Genomic DNA, 18,656 nt, shown 5'->3' on the forward strand with positions numbered 1-18,656 from the left:
TGTACTTCTTTCTGTGCATGCCTGGCAAGGTACGTTAGTAACAAGGAGGCAAGGTCCACTTTCTTTTTGCATTTGCATTTTTATTCTTTCTTTTTGGTTTTTCTGAAGGTAGGATGGAAGGAATTACTACTGCCTCTGTCCTTTTTAGCACTTCTGCCAAATCTTCTTTTGTGTAGCAAAGAGTGAAACAAATATAGTAATTTTCCAAGAGTTTCTTAGATCAGTAGGAAAATGCTCTAGTGACAGAATGTTTTTATTCCTCTAGGAAGTCCATCTTTTTTCATGGACCCATGTCTGTGATAAAGCATAAAAATCTTTGGTAGGCTATGAAACTCTGTCTTTCTACTGTTCCTGGGCCTTGAGGCCAGTTTGTATAGATTTTGGTTTTCTGAATACTCTTCATCAATCCAGCATCCTGTATTTTTCTCCCTTTTTCCCCTCTGGTGGTTATTCAATGCCTTGGTAAACATCCCTGTGATGGATTTAAGCTTCTGCTGAGCAAAGGTCTAGAATCCTTAAGTACATGCCAAACTTAACTTAGCAGTGATTGAAGTTCCATTGTACGAGATAAAGCTTGCACTAAACAGTGATTTTGTTTCTTAATGAATCCCAGCAAGTGTTGAATGATTGTCTGTAATAATTTGTCTATTCATTCTAGGTTTGTAACCAAGTTACTGGAAGATCTCATTTTCTTTGTTGCTGATGTGCCTAACAACGGGCAGGAGGTTTTGGATGTGGTCATTAGCAAGCCAAACAGAGAACGACAAAAATTAATGAGGGAGCAAAATATACTGGCTCAGGTATGTCCTACTGTATTATTAACTTGCTTTAAAAAACAGACTGTAGGACAGAGTGATTTGAGAAAATGTTCTTTTTAGGTAACCTTGCTTATGCTTTGTTGGATTTGTGTCTGGTTGGATTAGATAGATGTGACATTACTTAGCCAAGGCTCACCTCTTGGTCTGTGGGTCAGATAGAAGCACAGGGGGGCACAACATGTTTGACGGCAGTTTCATGTGATTCCAGTAACATTTAAGACTTTATTTGATAGCAGATTCTTTACAAAATTTGCAAGAAGCTTGCACCATGGTCCCAATCCTGCAAGAGTTCACCATATGGGACAAATTCTAATGCCTTTATGGATCCCTGACTTTTTTTGTATGAAGGCAACTTGCGTGTAAATTAAAATTAATATTCTCTTTAAGTAGCCTACTGAAATTAAATAATTAAAAAAAAAAGGAGAAAAGGTTGAGAATGGACAGCAGCCAGTGTTGTCCTCCCTTTTCATCCTTAAGTTGCATAAAGTTAAGGCACTTAATAATGTTTAAAACTGTGAAGAGGAAGCAATATCAGTCAAGTTGGCAGGAAATGTAAAGTTAAACACAGAAAGCTGTAATGTCTGAGATTGTGCCCACACCTTTATTCAGTCACAGTAGGTAACTGCAGTGATTCACTTCTGACTTTGGTCAATAAGGCCCTTGTGCTGATCCTGTCAGAGCACATTTTCATTGACTGCTGTAAGTTAAACAAAAATCTGGGTTTGATTTTCATTCTCAGTGATTTTGGTTTCGAACAGATATTCGGCATCCTCAAAGCTCCTTTTAAGGACAAAGGTGAAGGATCAATGCTGAGACTTGAAGACCTAGGTGACCAGAGATATGCCCCGTACAAGTACATGTTAAGATTATGTTACAGAGTTCTCAGACATTCCCAACAGGACTATAGGAAGAACCAGGTCAGTGGTGCTAACGATAATTAATTTTCCCCCTGATTTCTGCAATTATGTATCATGGGTTTGACATCACTCTCTGCGCTTACAAGTGGTAATGGTGAAAGGACTGGATTTTGTGGAGGTTAGTAGAAAGAAATCGCTGTAATATACTGCCTCACGTTGAGGAACTGTGTTTTTATTTTGTAGGCATTTGTATATGAATTGAATGATCAGCGATAAATATCATAGGTTCACCTTGTACTTTCACAAGCTCAGACCAAGACTGAGGTCCACTCTTTCATTTATGAGCTTTCTGTTATTAAAATTATGCTCTTGCACTCTGGATTATAAAGTGGGAAGTCTGTAAAACTGTCTGTTTCTGTTGCTTAAATATTTGTAGAGGGATGGCAGTGAATCAGACCAGAGGCTTTTCTGTCAGGTAGTCTGATTTCCCCATTCTGGAGACTCCCTGTGAGCAAGAACTATTTCAGAACATGGTGTCGAGTGCTTTGCACACTGCAGCAGAGAAAAACTCCACTAACTTTATAGGGCTAAGGGGACTAGAGATGAAAGATGGAACTGCTATGTATGGCTTCTTTGTTTTCTTTCTAATGCTTTACAGAAATATTTCTGTCTTTGGAGGCAAAGAAAGGGAGAAAGGAAGACTCGGCAAGGAAAGGTTCTTTAATGTTATAAAACCTCCGCCTTTTTCCTTTTGAAACATTGCTTGCCATTGCTTGAATTTTGTATATATTTTTATGGATTCATTTCTTTGGCTTATGAAAGAGCAAGAGACTTAAGCATCGTTGAATCTGTTTCCGGGGGACGTATTTTTGGTGTTCATATGTTCTTCTGTTCATGCCAGTTCAGAGAGGAAAGTTTTGAGGGTTATTGTTGCTAATTGAGCTGGATGCCTCTGGTTCTAAAAGAAAAACATTGCTGCTTACCAGGTCATCATGGGAATTTTCATTTTTTCAGGAATATATTGCTAAGAACTTTTGCGTCATGCAGTCCCAGATTGGCTATGATATTCTGGCAGAAGACACCATCACAGCTTTGTTGCACAACAACAGAAAGCTGCTAGAGAAACACATCACGGCTAAAGAAATAGAGACGTTTGTTAATTTACTCAGGAGAAATCGAGAGCCAAGGTTTGAAGTGGTCCACTTAACATTCTTGTTCTGTATTGACAGGCTTTTCTGTTTGCAGTAGCTGTGAATCTGCCTCCTATTCATTGTTTTGTTGTCTCCTTTTCCCAGCTTAATTTGTTTTGACCTGGCAGACAAAAAACCTACATGTGTATGCATGCCATGCTAGAAAATATCAGAGCTAAATGCAGTTCTTGGGATTTGACAGTATCTGCATTTCAGAACTAGAGCTTACAGAAAAGAGAATTGGGGAATTTTTGAGAATTTGGGGTTAGATAAAGAGAAACAAATGGAAATTTAACTTTCTTATAACTCTGCAGCTCCCCTTAGAAACTGCCACTTGTGTTGGTTCCCCAGCTAATAGTCTTAGTGCAATTACACAGATGTGATTGTTTCTAACCTTTTATTAATACCAGTTTTCCTGCAGGTTGCAATTCCAGGTCACACCTGAAAGGGGCCTAGGTCAGTGACAAACCCAGTGAACGTGTGTCCTAGACCAGATCTTGTTCTCAATGAAAAATTCTGGCCTTAACTTTAATTTTTTTATTAGCTTTAGGTCAGAATATAAAGGAAATGTATGTATTTTCTTATTGGATTTTCAGTTGTAAAATTACTGCAGTAAACAAATCTAAGCAATTAATGTACTGAAGGCCAAATAATGTCCCCTATAATTGTGAATACCGTTTTTCTGTTAGCAATTAGGGATATTGGTCAAGGTCCTGGTGCTTCACTGCTTCAAATATTCTCTATATGTCTGCAGCCGTTTTGCCTCTCCCATGCTAAGCTGTGTTGGATTTGGTCAGTACTAAGAGGAAACCATATGAGAATCAGCTCCTTCTCAGTGCTGAGGGAACCTAGTGTTTACTGACAATCTCTGTCACTTTCTTTTTGTGGTAGAGAATGTCACAGTATTTGTTACGTAACTACATTGTGCCACTGCTGTGTATTCACTCCTTTAAGGCTGAAGTCCAAGAGCAATAAATGCTTGAAAAATGCACCTTGCCCAAAAGGTGCAATCTGAACAGTAAAGGCTTGATCTTGTGCTGCTTATTTTCATGGAGAGTCTTGTAGATTTTGCAGCACTTGCTTGTGTGAATAAGAATTGCGGCAGTATGCTCTAAAATGCATGAGCTCCAAAATTTGAAACCTTCCTGCATTTTAGCTCCAACTAGGTAACTCCCCCAGAATTCTATGTAATTATGTGCCATTTACTTAATGTTATGTTTGTGATGCAATGTTGCTGTGCGCTGTTAATTACCTGTTGTCACAAAGCTTCATTTCAGTGATGGATAAAATTGTTCCTAAGTGTACCTTAAAAATGCTTTTGGTGCTCATCTCTTGCAGTTCCCAGACTTCAGAGGGGAGTACAGTCTGTGATAATGCAGAAATGATTTTCTGATTCCCTCTGGTAGGATGATCACTTACAGAGGTTCAAACTATTGGATCTTTGAATGGCTGATAGTAGATAGTCAATCTTTTTACCTGGATTTCTAAGGAAGTGTAGTATATGATCTCTGTGTGCCTGCTCATACCTGCTCCTCCACCAGCTCTTGAACCCCTTGCCCAGTTTTACCTTCCTTTGCTAGAGGAGTGGCAGGCTCAGAGATACTCAGTGCCTACAAATGTCATGAAAAGAAGCTACATAGAGGGAACAGGCCTTTTTTATATTCCAGTGAGGCAAAGGCTGCAATATGGACTACTGTTAATAGACACAGAGGAATCCATGAAAGTGGGACAGAAGCAGACACCTAATGAATGTCCCAACTGCGAGGAAAGCCTCAGCCTGAACCTTGTTAAATATCAGAAGACCTAAATTTGAGAGACAAATTTGTAGGAAACTGATTTTCATGAAAAGATTTGTTATTTCTGCTTTACTTGGAGTGACCTCCTTGAATACAGAGGTCCTGTCTTCAGGTCCTGACAGATCTTCACTCATTGTTGGCTGTGTCACTTCAGAGAGTTTAAAAGGTATAATTAAACTGTGGAGGTATGAACTCCTCCACTGCAATGGAGTTCATGTGAAGGCACATGCCTATCTCCAGGACAAGTCACATCTCCTTGCTACTTGCGTTAGGGAGGTAGATGTTGCCTGATGGGGAAGATGGGTGAGAATGTGTACTTTTGCTTCTTATTCTCTACAAGGAAGAGAGCCTCCAGTAGAGGTCTCTTGCCAGCCAAATTTAAGACAGCCTCAGGCTGCTGTTAAGTTCTGGCACAAGTCTTTGGCTTTTGATTTGCTGACAATTGTCAAACTTGGGATATTTTTCTTTTCTCTCCTTGACTGATCATTCAGAACAATTCAGGCTGGCTCTTAAAGCTATTATTCATCTTTATCTGTTGGGAGTTACAAGAGTATGAATCAGCAAAGATCATGTGTTGATGAATTTTGCAATATACGCTCCCATGAGCATATTAGTGATGGATGTTAGAGATTTCCTCTGCAATGTTTCTGTGTCATATTTTAAGTCTTGTCTTCTGTTACATCTGTGTTTTTTTTCGAGTGCAGATTCTTGGATTATCTATCAGACCTGTGTGTATCTAACACCACAGCAATACCAGTAACTCAGGAACTCATCTGCAAGTTCATGCTGAGCCCAGGAAATGCTGACATTCTCATTCAGACCAAGTGAGCATCCATAATCAGAGCATACCTTTTTGTTACTTGCTCTGTTGTTATGAATTTGTAGCAGTTTGCTAGTGGCTCCATTGTGAATGGTTTGTGTTTGCAGGCTGGTTTCAACACAAATGGACAACCCCTTGGAATGCCCAGTCATCTCAGATGACATTGATGAAGAGGAAGTATGGCTTTATTGGATTGACAGTAACAAGGAGCCTCATGGCAAAGCCATCAGGCATCTGGCGCAGGAGGCAAAGGAGGGCACAAAAGCTGACTTAGAAGTTCTTACCTACTACAGGTGAAAACCTTCTTATTCAAATGGAAGAAAATGTAAACTTGATGCTGTTCTTATCCAGTTAATTTCCCAGTATCAAAAGGGAAGTTGAGTCATGCCAGAAATCAGGATTAGAAGTTTGTTTCAAGATTTTCCTGTAGGAATCACAATCTCTGCTGTCTATTCCAGACAAATCTTGAGTTTTCTTTGCTCACAACAGCTCTTTGTGTCTTTATCATTTCACTTCTTCCTTTGATTTATTGGGCTGTATTGCTGTCCTGGAAACAAGGCATGCTCTGAGGAAGGAGCGTCCTGTGAATTAGGGGGGAAATGGGATCATGGACCAGGTTGAAAACAAATAGTCCAGGTGCTTCAGCCTTCCATTGAACAATGCTTCCTTTCAATTTCAAAGAGAGCCCAATCTTCATGGGGGCCGGAGCCTAACGTCATTTTTAATGGCAAGTTAATCCTTTGCTTAGCAAAGTCACTCTTGTTACTTTTTTAGGACTTACATCAGAAAGGCTGACATCAGGCTTTTAAAGTGAGAATCTGTTGTACGTCGCTCCATTTTCAACTAATTTCTTTGAATACCATATATTATTATCTTTTATTAAGGTACCAACTGAACCTCTTTGCAAGAATGTGTCTGGACCGCCAATATCTCGCCATCAACCAGATTTCTGCACAGCTGTCAGTTGACTTGATCCTACGATGTATGTCTGATGAAAGCCTCCCTTACGACCTCCGGGCTTCATTTTGTCGGCTAATGCTACACATGCATGTGGACAGGGATCCTCAGGAATCTGTGGTACCTGTCAGATATGCCAGATTGTGGACTGAAATTCCTACCAAGATCACGATTCATGAGTGAGTTGAAAGTGTTTCAAGCTGAAGTACAAAAACATTTTGTGGGGTTTAGTCTCAGAAAAAAATGGTTGTAGATATCTAATGTTGATGCATACGTATATGAAAAGGTATTCAGTTACAGAGCACAGAGCTATTAATTATTGTTACTGTTGGAAACTTACATGGGTAGCTTTACATGGTGATATTTCAGTTTCATTTTGCACTGTGTTCTTATGGGGAACAAGCTAGGGAAAAATGGAATGGCCATTCCTCAGACCAACAGAACTTGAAGTAATCCAATTGTGCCTAACATTACAGGTTTGTCAGGCCAGAACTCGGTTTTATACTTCAAGCTCAAGTGAAAGCCACAGCTGGAAAACCAGAATTTAGAGTTAGGTATTGCCCCAGAAACAGTTCACAGAGGCTTTAGCCTCCACCCAGCAAAGAAGTACTTAAGCATGTGTTAAATTTAAGTGTGGGAGAAGGTTTCCCACTGACTTAGTGGAAACCCTCTCTGGCTTAACTGATTTGGTGGAGCAGCACCACTGGGCTAGACACCCAGACAGGGAGTTTCTGGCAGAAGAGACAAACAGGAAGAAGTATAGTGCTGCAGCAGACAGAATTGCTTCTGTTAATGAGATGGACTGTTCTGTCATATATGAAAAATCAGTCCTAGCTGGTGGTGCAAAGGAGGAAGCTGACTGTCCCACGCTGCTTTCCTGATCTGCTGTCTTGTGGAAATAGCAAATTCTGTATGATGGGTTGGGAGGACAGCTGAGACTTATGACTTATTGAATTGCCACAGCAAGATTTAAGAGAGCTATCTGCCAGAACTGTGATATTTTTGTGTCTCTGTTATTCCTGGTCACTGCAACCCTTCCTGATACTGCTGGAGGGAAGACTTGTGCGTCTTTATGTGTCTGTGAAGAACCAACTGACATCTATCCCTTCTGCTTACAGAGAACTAGAGAACTGACAGTAATTTCATAGCATCGTGATGGGTTTATTTTTTTCTTTATAACAGCTGATCCTGATACTAGAGGTGTTTAATTTCCTTCCTTCTGTGCCTTGTGTTGTAGATACGATTCTTTCACAGACTCTTCAAGGAATGAAATGAAGAGGAAGTTTGCACTAACTATGGAATTTGTAGAAGAGTACTTGAAAGAAGTTGTAAATCAGCCCTTTCCCTTTGGAGACAAAGAGAAAAATAAACTTACATTTGAGGTACTACTTCTGCATCCTACTTACGGTATTCTTCCTAATTTCAAATAAGTTGACATTGATTCTTTCAAAATAAAGCTAGTTGCAGAATAATGTTTGTGTAAAATGTCCTAAAGAAGCACCAGTTCCTAATTCCAGTGTTCTTGGTGATGATCATTACTGCAGAAAATAACATTACTGTCTGCTGCCAAACAGCCGTATTTTTCCTTCCTTCTCCTGAGATGGCGGCATTTCTCTGGCAAAAGGAAGGATACATGTGTGGGTGAATGGCAGTATATCCTTTCTCTCAGCATTAGCGAAGCGTGCAGGAATTCCTCAATATAAGTCCTATTCTCTGTGTATGATATGACACTGAAGGAAATACTCCGAATGGCTTATTACTGTTTTTAAATATTTGAAATTCCTGGCAGAAACTTTAGATAGGCCTGAATCTTCCAGATTCAAGCAGCATTGAATAAAGGGGAAATGCTTACAGCTTTTATAGTTTTTCCTGCAACCTGCCTCCCAAGCTTTGGCATGCCTGCCTCGGGTCGTATGAAATCACCTCTGTTCAAACTTACAACAATCATCTTACTGTTCTTCTGACTTCCATCTTCTCCACAGCTGCTTCCTTTTTAAACAGTTTCCTAGAGTCTTTCCTCTTGATCTTATATATTATCCCAGATACAATTGTATCCTTTCAAACCTTCCTAAATCTCATGTTGGTTTTGCTCTCTGGTTTAATTTGACTGGCCAATTGTTCTAACTCTGAAAAACATTTGATGTCGCTGGTCTTAGTCCAAGTGCCGTTTAAATCACTCATGCACTAATTTTATTGCACTCTCGATCTGAATCTCTGTGAAAGCTGCTGTGTGAAATGCAACTGTGTTGCACAGCCAAATACCCCAAAGGTTTCTGATATCGCCTTCATTTTTCATTTGTTTTTCTTACAGGTGGTACATCTGGCTCGAAATCTCATATACTTTGGCTTTTATAGCTTTAGTGAGCTTCTGAGACTGACCCGGACACTCCTCGCCATTCTAGATATTGTTCAAGTTCCTATCTCGTCATACTTCGAAAGGTTAAGCAAGTTTCAGGATGGAGGTAAGAGAAGCAGCAAAGACTCCAGTGTAGAATTCATTATTTAGGTTGGACATAATTCATGGAACATCTCATTGATCTTCCAATGTTCTTTATTCACACAGTAACCCACCAACAGGAATGTTGCTGCAGGATACATTAAGATGGTCAGCTAAAAAGGAAACTTTTTGAACAAAGCTGCAGCCTTCATGGCTTATGGTTGCTGTGTTGGTGCTGCTGCTCCTTTGCTTGTTTGTAACCAAACTTTCAAATCTCAATCTAAGCCTCAGCATCCGTTGCACTGAACATCCCAACCAAATGCAGATAGCATTTGCATGGCCACACGGATTAATATGGCTCATTTATGGCACAAGTGTTTATTATTCATCTTAGCCTTTCATTTAAAAGGAGAATAAGATGTTTCTGGTCCAACAAGTGCAGAAGCACCAGATAGAAGTCCGGATGAGGCCGTCCTCTGGATGTATTTGTCAGTTTAGGGTATTCTTTTTTAAATCCAGACCAGAGTGCCTGTCTGACAATTCCAGGACAATACTGTATGTCCCACTGCCTTTTCTACCATGGCTTAAAACTGGGTTGAAGAATGAGCATGCCAGGAAAGTGCTGAAACTTAGCAGTTTAGTTTTCCTGTGTGTGTGGATGGGAGGTGTGACAGTCATGTGGGCTGAAGGTCCAGGAGACAGATGGCAAATTCTGTTTTAATATGTGGCTGCTGTAAGTGTCATTGCACTGCCAGCTGGCCCACAGCAACAAAAAGGATGAGCTGTCTTGTTTGAAACAACAATTATTTTGTATTTTCTCTGGGACGCCTTTTCCCAGCCTTGAATTTTTCTGATCATCATTCTGCTCAGTTGCTTCTACAGATGCCCTGTGTGAGTGTACCATCCTTCATAACTTTTCCTTCTTTGAGGTTCACACACTCTGGAGAAGTGTAGATAGTCATTGTCATCTCCGAGAAGTCTTATGCTTGATTCTTGTGATCTTTCCTCCATTGCTGCCAGTACACTTTACCGAAAGCCCCTTAAGTCTTTCCTGCAATGCCATGCACACTAAGGCATGCTATAGCTGGCTGCAGTCCCTCTACAGTGCTAGACAAAGACTGTACGTTCAGACACTTGGAATTATGTTTTGTTTTTTTGTCCCTGAAATACTGCATTGCAGACTCTCTTCTTAAATAGCTCTGGACACAGTTTGGCTCCAGATACAATCTTGGCATATTGGCAACATGGAACATGCCATCCAGAGGGACCTTGACACGCTCGTGAGGTGGGCTGATGCCAACCTTATGAAGTTCAACCACGACAAGTGCAGGGTCCTACACCTGGGTCGGAGCAATCCCAGGCACGGCTACAGACTGGGCAAAGAAGAGATTCAGAGTGGCCCTGCAGAGAAGGACTTGGGGGTGCTGGTCGATGAGAAAATGAACATGAGCCGGCAGTGTGCGCTCGCAGCCCAGAAAGCCAACCGTATCCTGGGCTGCATCAAAAGGAGCGTGACCAACAGGTCGAAGGAGGTGATCCTGCCCCTCTACTCTGCTCTTGTGAGACCTCACCTGGAGTATTGTGTGCAGTTCTGATGTCCTCAACATAAAAAGGACATGGAACTGCTGGAACAAGTCCAGAGGAGGGCCACGAGGATGATCAGGGGACTGGAGCACCTCCCGTATGAAGACAGGCTGAGGAAGTTGGGGCTGTTCAGCCTGGAGAAGAGAAGGCTGCGTGGGGACCTAATAGCAGCCTTCCAGTACCTGAAGGGGGCCTATAGGGATGCTGGGGAGGGACTCTTTGTCAGGGACTGTAGTGACAGGACAAGGGGTAATGGGTTAAAACTTAAACAGGGGAAGTTTAGGTTGGATATAAGGAGGAAATTCTTTCCTGTTAGGGTGGTGAGACACTGGAATGGGTTGCCCAGGGAGGTTGTGAGTGCTCCATCCCTGGCAGTGTTCAAGGCCAGGTTGGATGAAGCCTTGTGTTGGATGGTTTAGTGAGAGGTGTCCCTGTCCATGGCAGGGGGGTTGGAGCTAGATGATCTTGAGGTCCTTTCCAACCCTAACCATTCTATGATTCTATGATTCTATGATATGGTTCTTCTGTTTAGCTCGCTCTCTGTTCAAGTCTTTAATCCTGATTAGACCACTTGTTTAATGTTTTTACTCACATTCATTACCCATAAAATGATATTTCATCCTTAGTTCCCTTTTATTTCTGTTGAAGGGTTTCCTTTCAGGCTATATAGGTTAGGGAAGAACCACCCCTTAAGTGCAAACAGACCTACTCTCAGTTGTACAAAATTCCAGAGCAATTCCATGTTCATGAATTTACTCTGAAATAAATGAGCATGAAGGAATGCATAAAATGCCATCACCATGCAAATGGGAACTCGGTAGCCTTATTAGTAACACTAAACCATTGTCTGGAGCCTTGTTGGAAACTTTTGTTACACATCTCTTTTTTTGTCTCACGTTCTTCCAGTAGGAAGGGCACAGAACAAAGGTGGGATTTTTGTGTATCTTTGATTAGCTTCGGTCTTCGTACAGATTCTTTAAACTTCTTTCTTGGCTGTAGTTATCTCCAGGGATGTTTATCTTTTAAACACTGGAATCAGTTCAGGGCAGGGTGTTACAATCCACTGATGTTCTTTTGGAATTTGTTGTTGTTGTTTGTTGTTTTTCCCCACCCCTCTTACCCTCCCTTTCCTGCCAACTCTACGTCTATAAAGCCTTTAGAGAGGGCTTTTTGCTAGCTCATATTGTTGTCAGTTGTGTCTGCCATCTTAAAGGAGACCAGAGACAGACATATTGGCTGTGCTGTCTCATCTGAAAAATAGGCATTGAAATTTTGGGAATAGTTGTAATCCTTGCTGGAGAGGCTTTCTACAGTCTGTGATAAAAGAAAAGGATGCCCATCTTTGGATGGTCATATCTTGTCTTCAGCCTCCCTCTTCTTTTCTGATTGCCAACTTGTGCATTCACTTCCCAGCCGAGACTGGAATGATCTTAATATTTAACTGCTATGCCCAAGCAATTTACCATTCCTCCTTCTTTCTCTGGAGGTGCATATTTACATACCCATGGGCAGCATTAGGCTTTGAAGATGTGTATGTCACAAGGATGCATAATTTAAAAGCAGTTTAGGCAGTTTTTTAACTCCTAGTCACTAATTTTGAGCACTCAGCTCATAGAACTTCATGCCTCAAGAACATATTTCATGTCTGAAGAATGTATCACTCAAGCAGAACAGAGGAGTACTTTTCATTAAAAAATCCCCACAAAACACAGTGAGCATTCACCTTAGTTGCAGATTAAGATTAGAAAGGGAACTCAGGAAGAACGCACCAGGTACTGTAGTTGCTGACATTCTGGAGACAACTGCTGTGGCTGAAATGTCAACTCTTTGTAACTTCTTCTGTCTTCCTTTTGTATGGAAGCCTGCTGGTGAGGGCTGAATCAGACCATGGGGGCAGAGGTTTGGCTGGCATAAATTAAAAGCAAAAGAAAACTAAGTAACTTTTATTGGGTAGCAGTCCTTTCAAACCAGCCCTGTGGTTGTCTTGCACCCACATCCTGATTTTGTCTTTGCTACAAGGTAATGAGAAGGTTTGAACAAGGTTCTAAACACACAGAGCATTTGATCTGCTTGTGTGCTCTCTGCTTTGCTAGGTATTGCTTAGCTGTAGCGGAGGTGTGATGTGTCCACATTGAGCTAGAAAGAGCTGAGCTCAAGTGGCTCAGCTGGCTTGCTGGCTTGTGCTGTAGTGTACATGGCTGATTCTGTGTCCAGTCTTTTCAGACTTAATGAACTTTAAGTCTCGCATTTTAGTTCTGTTCTAAAGTATTGATTTCTATGGGAAACTCAGTGCTAAATAGATGTGGGGACAGATAGGGTATACTGCCTTTCCATTGCTGACATTGATCTGCTCCAGGTCTGGAGCAACAACAGCTTCCACCACCTGATTCCTATAATGTGAAGTTGTAGAGAACTGGTGAGCTTGGCTCTCTACTGGTTTTGGCCACTGCTCCATGCTGTGAAAACTGTAGTCAGGATTTTGGGAGTGGGTACAAATATATTATTGATGGGTATAAGAATGAGGTGGGTCTTGGCTTTGGAAAGCCTGCCTGGAGTTGTGCGCCTCAAAACTGAAAGAACCAAATTTACAGCCAGCAATCTTCTCTGTTAAATATTTATTTTTTAAATAGACCCACTTATTTCAGTAAAGCTACTTGCTAAGTAAAGAACTGTATATGACAAGTGTTGAAGCAAATCTGCAAAATGGGATGTATTTTCAGGCTTACTGGAAGTTGCGTGAAGACTTAATTAACCTTTTACCTCAAGATGTCCTTTTCCATCCTTTGCTTAAATTTTGAGCCCCCTTGATGGCTGAGGTAGTCCTTGATGTTGTTTCTCTATCTTGGGTCTGCAAAGATACTGAAAAGATCCTTACATTACCGTAAATGTTATGCCTTACTCCCTTTAAAAAGCTTGATTTTAATGCCACTGTCAGTTACTGTAATTGGAATTAAATTAGTGTGCATGTAGTTTTCAGGTGTGACCTTACTTGATGAAGACAGATTGGGGAAAGTTGGCTAGAAACATTTGTGAGCTAGAATCCTGGAAAAAGAAAAGATCTATGTTTTTGGAAAGGCTTCTTACCTAGATTGCATCCTAGAAATGAATTGACTTGAAAATGTTGCGTCCAACTTTTTTTTTTTCAATCAGTGTCTTAACTTTGAATGATTTTTTGAGGTTATTTGAACCTTTTTTTCTGTTTCTTTTTTCCCTTTTAGATTCTGTAAAGTATGGGGTTTACAGATTATGCTACCTGTATCCTAATGAGGCATTTCTTTCTTAAGGAGAAAGTGAGAACTTCATTTAGTAGTGCTGCCATTCTGGCACCTTTCAAGAACATTATAATCTCTTGCAATTTTAATTAAAAGGTAACGTCATTGCTTTCCTACTAAGTGCACCCTGCTGTATCATTCAGGAGCCAATCTGTCCTGTCCGATACTGGTTATTTATTCTCTGTGAATTAAAATGCACATCTTTCTCTAGGTGTGATTTGATATTTCAAATAACTTATTTCAGTCAAGCCATGCAGCTACAGCATATGTCAGGTCTGAAAGACGAAATGATGTGGCAGTATTAGCAGGCAAGCTACACTTTTGCCATGCAGTCCAGTGCTATTTAGTTAATATTGTTTGGGAATGAGAATAATGACATGCAAGGAAATACATCTTTGAATTGAAGCTGCGTATGTCTTGGGATGCAAATCACAGTGCTGGGCGCCAATGTGAAAAAGCCCTTGGTGGTACAAACATACATTATCTGTGGAGCATGTCTTTCCCTCAGGAGCTCTGTGTTAATGGCTACAATTTTCCTGAGCCAGTGTCCGCCGACTGATCAGGATCTTTCAGTTCACTTCCACAAAGGAAGTGAAAAAACCTGAAAAACAGGTTTTAAAAACTTACCTATAATAAGCTGCAATTGCTCCTGCCTCTGATTCTCCAATTCTCTGATTTTATGTGATTCTCACATAAAATGTGTTCTCATAACTGGCCCAACAGATGCCGTCTTTCACCTATTGAAACAGGTAACCAAATATCCCAGCTCCTTCACATTATGTCTAGATCTTCAGCTTGAGAGCATATTCCTCTTGTAGACTGATGGAACTAAGCATCTCTCTGTGGGTGTCCTGAGATTGTGGAACATTTTCTTGAAATGTAGCAGGAAAAGTGACCTGTGTCATACTGCAAGCTTTGCTGCTTTGTTGTGAGGTACCCCAAAGGATCTGACCCTCATAGGGGTCAAAATGTGGAGCCCTCGCTCTCTCCTGAAGAATCCAGCATTGGTGGGCTACCATCCCTCTGCAAAGGAGTGCTTGTATATCAGTGTGTCAGGGGACTCTTGTCCAGTCTTCTGTCCCTTTGATACATCCTGGTAGCCTCCTTAGTCCTTCAGCCTTAACTGAGCAAGAAGATAAGGTAGTGTTTTCTTCCAGCCCTCTTGGCTGCCAGTAGAGATGCATAGTGCTTAGAAGCAGCAGTGAGGTCACCACTAGAACACGGCTGATGACAAGCTTGGACCTGCCATTTCTATTGTGCCTGTGGGTCTTTGTGACCAAGGAGGACCAGATTTCATCCAGGACTATTAGAAATTAGTATTGTTTCTCAGGCTTGCATCCATGTCTGTTAGCTGCTCTTTTGCCTAGTTAACAATTTGAAATATCTTCTTGAGGCATAGTTTGATTAGCAGAGCTAATGAGGCAGTGGCTGCCTGGCAGACTGGAGTAATAATTCATGCCAGCAGTTTACAAGAGAGAAGAAAAAGAAAAGAGGGTTACAAGAGAAAAAAGATTTAACCCTTAGGAAAATTAGCTGTGTTCATCACAGATGTCTGCAGTGAAGCAGCTGCTGTTCAGTGGAGAATATTGTTAGACCAAAGGGGAGGTCAGTCGGAGAGTTTAATTCTCTGGCATGGACCATTTCTTTTCCCTCCTTATTCTTTCCCTCATCATGAGACCTGTGCACTAATGTAATTCCAGAGACTATTGCTCTTCTAGGAATCAATACCCATTTCACAGATGTAACTTGTCTAGAGGGCTTGATTCCCATGCTGTATTTTACCTTCAAGGCCAGCATGCTGATGTGTGTATTTTTCTCTTCATCTAACATCCATGGTATGAAAGTTGTGTTTTTGACACTGCTGTGTGGTGTTTGGGATAGGCAACATCAACAGAATCTTCAGAATGTCAGAAGAAGGTGAAGTTTGGTGGAGTTTCGCCATCGCTGGGTTGTGATGAGTTTGTATGCAAAAAAGGACTTGCGGATATACCATAGGTCAGTGGAGGCTGAGGTGGCCAGATTCACTCAAGGGATGAGTTTTAACTGTGTCATGTGCATTGCCTATTATTGAGTTTTTGGTTTGTTTTGCCTCATTACTTCGGAGGGCTGTATACAATATAGAAGTGACTTCACCTTCTGCCCTTAATGTCATGCATTAGGTTTTCTATGAGGCTTACCTGAGGTCAGCTAGTTATTGAGTAATGAAAAATGGTTTCATGAAGATATAAAGTGTGATTCTTGGTCTGTTTATGGTAGGTTCTGCAGTTTTTATGAGCAAATTCTGTAGAAAACCTGTAAATATTAATACCTCTTTCACAAACAGAGCTGTAAGGCTTAATGCGTCTGGCAAATAACATACAGCTACTGTATGGTTCTCTGCACTAATTGTGAAGTACCTGAAATGATGTCGTACTGGGAAGCAAACCATGGATGCTGCACAGCAATTGGCTAGGAGCTTTTTGAAGAAAAGGCATGAATTGCCAGCTGCCTTTGACAGTTGTTTTTCTTTCTGAATATGGTATTTTGTCACTTACCATCCATACTGGATAACATAGCAGATTGTTGTTTACTTTTATATTCTGCTTTTAGGATTCCTGCAACCAGTAAATGGCTTATCAAGAAAATATGTTTATATAGAAAATGAAGTGTCAAATTACCCACTGTTCTGATTACTTGGGTGGTTTTATTTTTTTCCCATAATTGACTCCTCAGAAAAGTCTTTCTTCTCAGAGAGGCCGCTGCGTTGTGAATTGTGCCAAATTGCATGAGATTATGCGCTACAGTTTTGTGACAGAAACTGATATTCATTAGAAAGTTGTGATCACTGTAATAACAAGTAATGAAAAGGGGATACACAGTTGTCTTTTCAAAACATGACAGGCATTCTTTTCTTTCCTCTTCTTTCAGTGCCTGTCAGTCTGCAGCTCCTTTAAATTACCGCTTGTGTGTTCAATGATTTCACTCTTCCATTGGCTAGCCTTGTGAGACCACACATTCAACAGGAGGCATTCCTGATGGGTTCACTGCTTAGGGAAGGTTCTTGATATCTGACTTGTCTTAGCAGAGGGAGGAGGCAGGGGGAAGAATTGGGGTGAGGAAAGGAAAGCTGGAAGAATGGAAGACGATTCATGGAGAGTTCCTTGTGTTCTTGTCCTTTGACTGGTCAGTCATAGTTCTGAGCAATTTTGCAGTGGTTTGCTAGTGAGAGAAGTGGTTGGTTGTACACACTGGTACCTTACAACAATGCAATGGTCGTTCTCTCCCTGCAACTTTTCTCAGCCATATATAAATGTTAATACCTTGATCTTAAAGAAGTCAACAAATGCTGGTGGTCAGCACATTGAGGGTGGCAGTACCATATGAAGGCACAGCTCAGGCTTCTTTTCGGGTATCTGTAGCAAAGTTCGTGGAAAAGTACTCAGGGTTCACATCTGTTTGCTATCTCTCCTCATTTAGTTCAGTTAACTAGCTGAGGCAGTTAGTTTTTCCTTGGGCATTGATATTCAGGAAGCACTTTGGAGCTGTAACTAAGATCAGAGCTCCATTATTTTAGTGATTCTGTGCATATGTACTAAGAACTTAAGTCTCTTTTATTGAGCCAGTGTATTTTGTCTTGCATTGTTGCAGGCTTAGCTGACGTGCATTCAGTCACTTTTTAAGCCGCAGTAACCTTTCTGCAAGCCTTACCTCAGAAGCTCATACCCTTCCCTGCTGAGGTAACTGTATTAAAGCCAAGAGAACACAAAAGCATAGAAAGGAGAAAGAACTCACCAGCAAGACTGCTGCTGGCCCCTCATGTTTGTGAATGACAGATTGAAATCTATGCTTAACATGGTCTAGACTTCCAACACTGGACAGATAACACTGAGCACAAGAAGGGCTGATTGTTGGGTGTTCTTGTGGAAGAGAAGCTGCTGCCCACTCTTTATGTACATGAATGATCCTCATGGCTTCTTTTGCAGAACAGAGCACTTCCACCCAGTGTTGGGATGAAGTCAGCTGTTTCATTACCATGCATGAATGTGCTGGGTGCCTGCTGTCTACTCCCAAGAGATGGCTGAATTTCATCAGCACCCTTCAAAATACAACTGTTAAAATATTATTCCTGAAAAGAAAGCTGAATTGCTCCATTTGCTGTATTTCACTCTGGGAACATTCTCCCCGAGTCTGCTCTGAGTTAATTGCAAATAATAGTAGCATGAAACAATTAGTTAAAAAGTTTTCCAATACAGGTTTACCCATGACACCTTGTTACTGACTGAAATAATGCAGTATTGAGTCACTACCCATTTCAGCTGTAAATACTAAACTGCATTAAGTAGCCTTTTCTCTCACTAAAAGCCTTTCCTATGCAATAACGAAATACAATTTGAAATGGCAGTGATAAGTACCACCTTAATCCTCCTTTGCTTTCCTGCCTATAGCTGTTTAGGTCAGTTGCATGAAGGTCAATAGTAAAGGAATGTTGTGAAGAGAGGGATTATCCTTATTACTGGTGCTGGTGGGAAGTAGCTTCATAGCTACTGCTCACTGATTTGTACCATCTTTTACCACTGGTGTTGCATGGGTAAGGGGAAAGGAGAGTAGTCATCTGAATTCTTTTTATTTCCTAGATGCTTTTATAGGCTCCGTCATCACATTAGCTGAGTGCCGCTCAGTCTTTGTTATATGAGGCCTCTCACTTCCTCTTTAGAGATGGATAAAGTAGTCTCGTTTATGGAGGTGATCCTGAAATGTAGAGGGCGTGACTTAATTCCTCAGACACAGAGGGAACTGAATCGTATCCCCTTCAGGGCTTGTGCAGTACCCCAGTGATAGCTGAGAAATAAGCAAGATGTATGCTCTAGGCAAAATCCCAGCTTTCTTTCTCCAAGAACATGGGGTCCACTCAAGATGTTGTCTGACTCCTTGTCCAAAAGACACTA

At 41.0% G+C, this 18,656-nt stretch overlaps 1 protein-coding gene across 3 annotated transcripts in view; it reads left to right on the forward strand.

Annotated features, from left to right (window-relative positions):
• The window catches only part of ITPR2 (inositol 1,4,5-trisphosphate receptor type 2), a 261,899-nt gene that overhangs the window by 78,224 nt on the left and 165,019 nt on the right, over nt 1-18,656 (forward strand). For all 3 annotated transcript variants that reach the window (XM_065673846.1, XM_065673864.1, XM_065673855.1), the window contains 8 exons: nt 659-800; nt 1,577-1,735; nt 2,690-2,862; nt 5,366-5,485; nt 5,589-5,774; nt 6,366-6,617; nt 7,676-7,820; nt 8,750-8,900. In XM_065673846.1, the coding sequence (XP_065529918.1) occupies nt 659-800; nt 1,577-1,735; nt 2,690-2,862; nt 5,366-5,485; nt 5,589-5,774; nt 6,366-6,617; nt 7,676-7,820; nt 8,750-8,900 (1,328 nt within the window). The remainder of the gene's footprint in view (nt 1-658; nt 801-1,576; nt 1,736-2,689; nt 2,863-5,365; nt 5,486-5,588; nt 5,775-6,365; nt 6,618-7,675; nt 7,821-8,749; nt 8,901-18,656) is intronic.

Source organism: Lathamus discolor, chromosome 1, assembly GCF_037157495.1.
Source record: "Lathamus discolor isolate bLatDis1 chromosome 1, bLatDis1.hap1, whole genome shotgun sequence".
NCBI classification, from domain to species: Eukaryota; Metazoa; Chordata; class Aves; order Psittaciformes; family Psittacidae; genus Lathamus; species Lathamus discolor.